Here is a 10,471-nt window from a genome sequence, read left to right as displayed (position 1 = left end):
TATACAATTGTTTTCAAGATTCATGGGTTCTGGGTTGTAGTTTGATAGTTTCAGGTATCTACCACCAGCTACCCCAATTCATTAGAACTAAAAAGGTTGTCTAAAGTGTGCGTAAGAGTGCCCACCAGAGTGACCTCTTGGCTCCTTTTGGAATCTCTCTCCCATTGAAGCTTATTTCATTTCCTTTCATATCCCCCTTTTGACTACCACTACCTCTTATTCAAAGATGTGTCCATTGCATTATTTATGAAAGAGGATTTTTTTTTGTACAGACATGATAGTTACCAGATTTCTGACAAACTCATCAGTTTTAAAACAATTTTGGAAGACGTTGTTCAATAATCCTCCATCTTACATACATTAAGAATGATTTCATCAAGTGCACCCCTGAAGAATGACTTCCATTTTGGAGCAAAGGCTTGTAAGAATATTTCGTGAATATACCACCATGTTTTGCTTTTTTTTTTTTTTCTTTTCCAGCTGCACTTTATTAGAAAGTCAAAATCGATGTACAGAGCACATCAGTGTCAGGCATAAGGGACCTAAAGGGCATTTTTACAAGGATAGCCATAGCTGAGAGAATCCTCCAAATCCACTTGGGACCGAGAGAGATGAGTCTGCTGTAGGGTAGGAACTGGGCTCAGAACAGGCTTTTGCCAGCCCGCTATTCAATTCCTTCTTGCTTCTCCTTGAGAGCCTCTCAGAATCACTCCTCCAGCAGGGAAAGCTCACTGATAAGGTCAGTGATGGCATTGATTAAGGCCTCCTGGGGGCTGTAGTTGGGTGTGGTCTGCATTCAGATGATGATCTTGTGCTCCAAGGGGTGGGGGACCCTGTAGCCAGCAAAGAGCACCTGTGGGGTCCTTCAGTAGCTGTGATTTAATAATGTTTCTTGGTGTGTGGTCTTCTTTTTTTTTTCTTTTTCTCTTTTTTCTTTTTTTTAACCTGCTCTGGGACCAATACCTCCTGCTTGAAATTAGACATTAAGAAACACACTCATCCAATAGGAACTGCACACACCACCAAAAATTTTCCCCTCCACCCAACCCTGCCCTTTAATGTTTGTCAAGCAAGGCACTAGGAAATGGTTCAAGTTTAGGGATTTTCTGTACATTTGCATTTTTTTCTTTTTAAAGGTACAGTTTTTTATTTTAATGATGCTTCATCGCTCTCCAGTGATGAATCCTAACTCAGCTCTCCCAACTGCCACCCTCTTGTTATTCTGGATTCTAGAAGGGGCCTTATCTTTGGACTCCTTCCTATAGAGTGCCACTTTTAAAGGTAGAACACCTGTTTGGATAAAGACACCGGGGATCAACAAGCAAGCTTCTGGAGCACAGGGGCTGCCTCTCCTAAGGACAGGTGGTCAGAGCAGGGTTGTGCTGGGGAAGAAGTGGAAGTGATCCTTTCCCAGCCGTATGTTTAATCAGGGTGGTGGTGGTGGTGGTTGGAAGTGTTTATTCTCCCCGTCCTACTCCACTCCCCCTGATAACTGATGGCCTTGAGATCAGCCAGCATCTCAAAGGCAGATTCATGGCTCTGTTCCCAGATTTATGTCTTAGTTAATTGTTAAATGACACAATTGAGAGACCCAACTCTAATTGGAATACTGAGCATTTTCTGGACTAGCTGATGGAAGCTGTAGGCTGTGGAATGTGGTTTCCATTTCTGATTCAATGGGTGGCAGGCTGGTTACAGAAATGTTTTCTATTAGTTTCGGAACCCTTTAGGAGTCTGATGCACAATTCACATTGTAATCTGGTCAGTTTTAATAAACAGTGACTGCTTTCAAATTGAAAAAAAAAAAAAAAAAAAAAAGGCAGAGCGGGGTTTTCCACCTCAGAGAAAAGCATGGATCCATTCTTTCCATGACTTCCCCCCAAGCTGGCCGAAACGCCCGTACATCCAGCCGACTCCCGTGACTGGGGTGGCAGCATCAGCCTCATGCCTTACCAGAAGCCAGGCAGGCACCGAAAGCTTCCCTTTTCTGAGGATCAATTGTGTGGAAGATGTTTAATTCTCGGTTGTTCAGAAGAACTGCCATCATCATTGAGACAGTTGCAGCAAGGAAAGGCTGCTAATCCATTACTCTTAGCAAACAGATTTAATGCTAACTAAACTTACCAACTTGGAAGTTTAATAAATTTGCTAGTCACTGAAAAAAAAAATTTTTTTAATCGATTAGAGCCAGGACTTCAAATCATATTTTTCATCCATTAAACTATTCTGCCTTTTTAAAATATAATTACTCTTCACCATAGAGAAGTCAAATCATAGAAGAAATCTTTAAAATTCTCAATAATTTATACTCTTCTTTTAATTTTTACGTCTTAGTTTCCCAGATGATATGACATATACCATGCAATCGGTTTGCTAAAACAATGGGAATTTGTTGGCTCACAATTTTGAGGCTAGGCAATGTGATGCTTTCTCCCCAATTCTGTAACATTCTTGTGCTGAATGCCGGTGATCCTTGGGGTTCCTTGGCTTGTATTCTTGCCTAACGTCATGCAGCGATGTCCTCTCCTTTCTCTTCTGGTTCTGTTGACTGGGGTTTCCTGCTTCAGGCTCCTCCTGTCGCTTTCTCTCTATAAAGTCTCTAGTAATAGGATAATGAACCATCCTGATTCAGTTGGTCACATGTTAACTAAAAATAACACCTTCAAAGATCTTGTTTACACTGGGTTCTCACCCATGGAAATTGGATTGAGAATAGGGACATGTTTGTTTTCTGGGGTACAGAATTCGATTTACCGCTCCATATATCTATAATCATAGTTTCTTGAACTTCCCTTGTCCAATTTTACTGAATAAGAAACTTCTGTAAATTCTGAGCATCTCATTAAGAATCTTCGTGGATTCCTAAGTCACTTTTATCTCCCCCATAGCATATGAACAGATTAAAAACTCCTGCTTCAGGGTTTGAAAAATTTCTATTTCCATCCAGGTAATTAAAATTATTTAATTTACATCAGTCAAAACAGAGATGTGTGAGAATTAGATCAATACTGAGGAGAAATAGTTTATAAGACATTGTATCTGTTTTGGGGATGTGGCGGGAGTTGCTATATGGTGTATTATAGGAACACAGGCTCAACACAACAGAGACTTTCAGCCAATGATGGCTTTGTTATTTAGAAAGAAAAGATCCTAAAGTGCAGGGGAAGAGATCCCCTCAGGGCCAATCCTGGGGCAGGTCACTGCTGTTCAGGGTCGGTGGCTGGCAGTTCTGCACACCCTGCTTTGTGTTGGAAATGAGAGACACCTGTGCTGCCTGAAGGATAGGCACTCCCGGGTGGAGGGGCCATGCCATTGACACAAGCTCCTATGACGCAACATTTGTGGAGAGATCCAGCCCTTAGAAGTACCTGAGGCTTGTTCCTGGTTTGGGGTTCGAGGCATGGTTAGGCCATTCCTTTAGACCAAACCTTTGTCCTGGCTGTGGAATGGAAACATAATGAGGGGGTAGGCCAGGGCTGGGGGATGGTCTCTGACTTGTCTGGGACTTCCCCAGCAAGGGAGATGCTCTTAACATGTGCTAAAGAAAATTACATTGTTTATTATACTCCAGATTACTACAGAAGATATATATTTAGATATGAGACCCAGGAAGCAGAAAGGAGTTTTATTAATATGTTACAGATAAATTTCCTCATTGTATCTTCCATTTATATTGTTTCTTTTTTGTAGTTTTAAATATACCCATTTTATTAGTTTTTATTTTTATTTCTCAATATTTAAAGTGAAGACCAATAGTAAATATCTGAACAGTTTATTTCCTTTATTGTGCATATCAAATAACCATCTAATAAATTGTATCACTCCAATCATTGGTGGAGGAGGAATATGGTCCCAGGTGAGAATTTATAAGTAAATTTAAGCTGAAATACTAATATATGGGTCTTAGCATTAATAAACATATATGGCATAACATAGAGTTAAGATAATCTTTAATCTTTGATAGCTGCATTTTTAAAACATGTATTACAAGATTTAACCACTTATAATGAAATCAATTTAATTAATCTTAATTTAAAATATTTAACTACTTGTATTTTGTAAACATCTATGTTCCTATAATCCATTATTTAAAATAATGATATACATATAAACAGTCCTGATTAGGAATTTTCAATGCACAGAAAATGTTATGCTTATGAGATATATATTATTGTTTAAAAGTATGAAATTGGAATAGTAAACAGCTTTTCTAACCATCTTGATTTGTTTGAATTCCCATTTTACTCAGAAAACTACAAAGCAGAAACAGAGGGCAAATGAGCCAGGCTGACATGCCAAAGATCCCTTCAGTGCTAATAGAGACCCCTACTTTGTTAGGAAAGAAAAACTGTAATAAACAAGTCAAGCTGATGCCAGCAAGTCTGCTGATCTTCACCAGATAGCCACAACCTTCCACAAACCTACTCATGCAGTTTGCTGATTGAAGGACTGTGACCCAAGGGCACTCTACTCCAGACAACTCATGACCCCTCCCAACTCAAGTAGCTCATGCTTCCCTCACTACTTACATCTCCCTTGCCCTACCCCCCACCCCCAACTTCCCTCTGTCCCAAACAGCCATATGAGCTGCTTCTCTGAACCTAATCTTTTGCCCAGAAACATCCTTTGGTACTGCCCTACAATAATGCTACTTCAGCTTAATGAACTTCTTTTGTACTTTGGTTTTCAGAGTCTGTGCATTCTGTTTCCAGTGTCACAAAAGTATTACTAGAATTATTTCTTTTGGGTACCATCATGGATTGATTTAGTCTGTTATAAGCTCCACAAGGCTATTTTGCTTCTTGAAATAGGACTCTGTTTACCCACAAAAAGCCCAAGTGTCTTCTCCTTTTGGAGAGCAAAAATGCAGGAAAAAATTCAGGGCAATGGAGTGCCGTATTGAGTCGTTGACTAAAGTTTTATTCATCCTACATCTCAATATATTTTTAATTTAAAAGTATATAAATTAAAGTAACTCTCCACTTCCATTTATTTAAAAACATATTCCCCTAAATGTACAAATTTAAATAATATTGGTCTACAGATGATCATCATGTAAATACTATCATGACAATATTTTTAACTAAAGATGAGCATTATGACATATTACTCAAGTTCTTAACTTTGATCATTGATAAATATGATTTACTTTGACATTAAAAATTTTTATGCTTCAGCAGTTTCTTCATTATGCACTCTGTATTGCTTAAGGAAATAAATTTATGTCTCCCAAAGAAACCTTAGACATAATCTTAGTATCTTAAGAAATAATCTTAATATTGTCTAGCATCTTAAGGATATTAAATAATCACAATCTCCACTTAATTAAAAGTATGCATGTGTCTTATGGAATTCCTCAATTAGAGAGCGACTAAATATGTCTCAAGATAAACAGTATAAAATATAAATTATCAATCTTTCAGGTCACAGCTGTAAGAGGATGAAATGTGTGTAGGAAAATCGTTTCCACTAGACATGGAGAAGAGTCTCTAAAATTTCACAAATAATGTAGCCTTTTATCACTCTTCCATAAAATGTAAAAAATATGCAACCAGCTGTCATTATCACCACTATATTTCCAGAACCTAAGATTAAGACTAATACATAACAAACTTCAAAATATAATATCATGGTAGTGATTATAATTATGATCAGGTTTTCTGTTATCAGTGAGTGGAAAAATGTAAAACTTTAAAAACAATCCTGACATCTTTTATGATGTAGTGTCATCTAGACATCGGCCCACATAGAACATCAAAAAGAATTCTTAAAATTTTCCCTAAGGTTAGAAAAAAAGCATTTGTTCCCAGCATAATCTGCTGCATTTTAGTGAATGCCAACTTCTACTGATCCAATTTTATGTTTCTTCTTCTTGTGAAGTTATATGGTATTCTAAAGAAGTAAATTTTTCTATATTTTATTCTGCTCTGATTTCAGGCCACTATCAACTAATCTAATTTTGTGCTAATTTGGACCATTGTTCAGTCCTTGGTGTTTTGAGAACACCAATCTCTAGTTGCCTTTTGTTTATTCATTCAACCAGTCCCCTGAGATCATTGTAAATGAAGCGATTAAAAATAAGGCTATCCTGAATAAAATTACTTCTGCACAGAAAATCACATTATCTTGCCCCTCAAATTTCAAAAGGCATTAGATCAGCTTCCATTTCAACTATTCTTTATTTTGTTGCAATAATGAAGATACTTCCTTAAGTGTAAATTGGTAGGATACCAAAGAATCAACCCTTCTTGGAGAAATTTGGTTGGATATATGGAAATGGGTGGATATATGCCCTTCTTCTGACCATTGTAGAGAGGCTCTTGAATTTGTTCCTTATTTTCAATATTTTGGATATTTGGTTACAAATATAAGATGACAGAATCAGAACCCAATGCTTAGGCTTTTGAAAAATCCCCAAATTTTAAAATTTAAACAAATTAAAGGAACTATCAGCAATGACACCTTGATTAAACCAGTCCTATTTACCATAAAAGTAAGTATGTCCTTTGATTTATTTTTTTAGGAATATAATTTTGATTTTTATAGTGTATGTTATGGTTTATAAATGTAATCTAAATTATGCAAACATTATAAATCAAATTACATGATAAAACTGTTATGAAATAAATAAATGATGGAAAAAATGAATAGATTTTAATAATTTAAATCAACAATTCTGCTCTTTATATGGTGAATACTTTGTGATTGTTTTGACTACATGGTTTGTTGTGTTTTTGTCCAGATATTTCTTAATAATTATTTGTACTATAACTAGTATGAGTAAACCACAGAATTATTTTTGTACAAGATTCAAAATAATTAACAATGTATTTTAACATGAGCAAATATAAATTATGTGTTTACTTTTTGCACAATGTAGACTTTGTACATAGTGATGATTGACACAGATCATATAATGGCAAAATACAAAAAACTGCATATCTTATTATCACAAAGAAAATAAATTATAGGAAGGGAAGTGGATATATCTCCTTCCCAGGAACTTTATAAGCAAAATTTCTGATCAAGTTAGTTCTAATAGTAAATTAACTGACAAATCCTGAGGAAATGTTATTCCTATTTGCAAGCTTTGAATCATCTGAAGAATACAGGGACCAAATGAGAAATAACAGACTCAGGAAAGCTATCCAGACATCTTAACTATTTTAAAGAATGACCTTAAATTACAGCACCTATATGTCAAACAGCTTTAAATATGAACAACCAAGTATGCATATTCTTTATAGCATCAGCAGAAATATTAGGAGCCAAAAAATGAAAAAAAAAACATCAATTTTTGCCTCATCCAAAACTTCCCTTGAATATTGAGCAATTCCCATTCATCACTCCTCAAGAAAAGAATATTTTTATGGAGAAGTACTACATTACTCTAGAAATAGAACACTTGCAGTTTACAAAAATAAAATTAGGACATAAATAAAAGTACTACTTCACCTATAAGACAGTAGGCTCATGTATGTAGGTGGTAAATAAAAATATATTCAAGAAGAGTACATCTACAGACCATTACAAGAGACCATTATAACAGAGTATTAATTAAAATTAGAAATAATTGAAATTAAAATTAAACTTTGGGTAGAAACCCCATCTAGCCCTTAACTATCTCTTTTTACACACTATCAAGGATAAATAACTCTACCTAATGGACAACGGTGCTGTCTCAAACAATTGTAAAAGTTTGAATGGTGGGTATGGGAAATAAATTCTAATTCAAAATAGAGAAGTAAAATTCATGTTGAGAGTGCAAATAAAAATTAAGGGTATTATGTATTAAAGGAAATCAGAGAATGAATTCTCAGAATTGTACTTTTAAAAATTCTAATCTCACAGATTTTAATCTCTATTTTTTTCAGTGAATATATTGAAACATTCAGAGGACATAGGTTTATACTGAAATAAATAAGGATACTATGAAGGAAATGTCAGAATAATTTGGAAGTTAAGGTAAAAAATTAACAGACTATATAAAGGGCATTTTGTTTCCATACACTACAAAATCATTTTTGTTTAAAAGTAAAAGGCAACAATGGTTTTTAAAAAGGTTTTTAAAACTGTTTATTGTTGTGATAGCTTTCTTATTTCTTCACCTATGTTGCAGACAAAAACGAAGAAAAAATACCATAGAAAAATAATGAAAAATAACATTTCAGTAACAGAGTTCATTCTTTTGGGATTAACAGAAGACCCAAAATGGCAGGTTGTACTTTTTATATTTCTTCTTCTTACCTACCTGCTAAGCATGACTGGGAACCTCATCATTATCACCCTGACCTTCTCAGATCCTCACCTACAGACCCCCATGTATTTCTTCCTTTGTAACTTCTCTTTACTAGAAATATCATTCACTTCTGTCTGCATTCCCAGATTCCTTGTTACTATTGTGACAGGGGACAGAACCATTTCTTACAGTGGCTGTGTGGCTCAGCTATTTTTTTTCATTTTCCTGGGGGTGACAGAGTTTTACCTCCTAGCCGCCATGTCCTACGACCGCTATGTGGCCATCTGCAAACCACTGCATTACACGACCATCATGAGTAACAGGGTCTGTACTCTGCTCGTCTTTAGCTCTTGGCTGGCAGGATTCCTGATCATCTTCCCACCAATAGTCCTGCTGCTGCAGTTGGATTTCTGTGCCTCCAATATAATTGATCATTTTATCTGTGACTCTTCTCCAATTCTGCAGCTTTCTTGCACAAACACAAGCTTTCTAGAACTCATGGCATTTTTTTTAGCTGTGGTGACACTCATGGTCACCTTGACACTGATCATCCTCTCCTATGCATATATCGTTCGGACCATTCTGAGAATTCCTTCCACCAGTCAAAGGAAAAAGGCCTTTTCCACATGTTCCTCCCACATGATGGTCGTCTCCCTCTCTTACGGCAGCTGCATCTTCATGTACATTAAACCTTCTGCAAGGGAAAGAGTGTCTTTAAGTAAGGGAGTAGCTGTGCTCAATACCTCAGTGGCCCCGCTTTTGAATCCCTTCATATATGCACTAAGGAATCAGCAAGTAAAGCAAGCCTTCAAGAACATGGTGCAGAGAGCAGTCTTTTCTTCAAAACAATGATTGTGCTTACATGAAAAATACATCCTAGAAGGCAAAACTGAGTGAAAATCTCTCTGCTCTTCTCTACATAAAATCGTTTTGAATATTTCATTCCTTCAGCCAGAACTATTTATACATCCACATCTCTATTTTCTAATTAGCCTAAAAACCAGGTCTTACCTATTTTCAGTTATATACAAAATGCTTGATTGTTCACTGTATAACTTAATTTTAGGGAAACCAATAATCTCTACTGTTTCTCATATCAAGGCAAGGTAAATTATGAATTCAATCCATAATAAGAGTGGATGCTATAAAGTAAAAGATAACTAAAAACCTCATTCAAATATATTTTATGTGAAATAAATATAAGTATTTATCTTAATGTCTCTAAAATTCCTTCTTCAGTATCACCAGGAGAATCATGTTATAAAATTAAATATACCATTAAAATGTCTTCTTGAATTTTTTTGTAACCACATTTAAGTTTATGGAAGTATTAAATACAATTTTAAGGTAAAATGTGTTTTCAGAATTGTTATCCCTATTATTTGAAATGAGGATATATTGATTTTGGGTTAGTTTACCTGAACAAAAATAACAAAGTTTCAGTGCAATAGATGAGATGATATTTACTATACATTTTTCCTTTGGTAATATTTCCTACAAAAATTGATTATTTAGCTGATGATTTCCAGATTTCTGTCAATCATATTTGATAAGGGATACCATGGTCTGAAAATTTATGATAAAAATGTATATTTTGTATTCAGATTCCTTCAATGCATACAAATGATATTTTCTATTTATGTGAAGAAAAGAACCAGAATTAGAATAGTGTGAGATACTTTCTCTAGAAAGAGTATCTTGGAAATGATAGATAAGTCATTTATATCTTTATTTTCCTTTATTACTAAATATATAATACTGCCTTTATTTTTGCACAATCTCTTTCACAGAAAGTTCCCCTTCCCTTCCCACATGCCCAACAAAATGATATTTGGAAGCATTTAAGAACTGTGAAAAATGTATTCAAGTCTATTTTCTATGGTTAGTAAATCCCTCAACTACAATGTATCATTAAGAAAACTGGTTGTCTTAGGACAGTGGATTTGATTTTGATTTCTTAGGTTTTCAGTCTGATCTAATAATCTTGGATAATGTTAAGAGCTCTATGTATTTTCTGAGTTCCTGAGAGAAGTACTGTTTCTTATTGCTCATAGAAGAGATTGTCCTAAAGTACTCACAAATTTCTTACCTTTGTCATTTCATGGAATGGTCTACATTTTATTTCAACCAGAATCTAACATAATACCAATACAAAATGGATATTAAATAATTATCTTAGTAGACTCTGAGTTCTTTATTGGGCATACAATTTTAAAAAAATGTAACAATACA

The 10,471-nt window shown here is 35.1% G+C and overlaps 1 protein-coding gene across 1 annotated transcript; it reads left to right on the top strand.

Annotated features, from left to right (window-relative positions):
• Positions 1-8,152: 8,152 nt before the first annotated feature.
• On the top strand, positions 8,153-9,091 carry LOC119541857 (olfactory receptor 6C75). Its single transcript, XM_037846172.1, has one exon. It carries the CDS (start codon positions 8,153-8,155, stop codon positions 9,089-9,091), a length of 939 nt encoding a protein of 312 aa, XP_037702100.1.
• The last annotated feature ends 1,380 nt before the right edge of the window (positions 9,092-10,471 follow it).

Source organism: Choloepus didactylus, chromosome 8 (genome assembly GCF_015220235.1).
Source record: "Choloepus didactylus isolate mChoDid1 chromosome 8, mChoDid1.pri, whole genome shotgun sequence".
Lineage (NCBI taxonomy): Eukaryota > Metazoa > Chordata > Mammalia > Pilosa > Megalonychidae > Choloepus > Choloepus didactylus.
The sequence above is the reverse complement of the archived record's forward strand: the minus strand, read 5'-3'. Positions and strand labels throughout refer to the sequence as shown.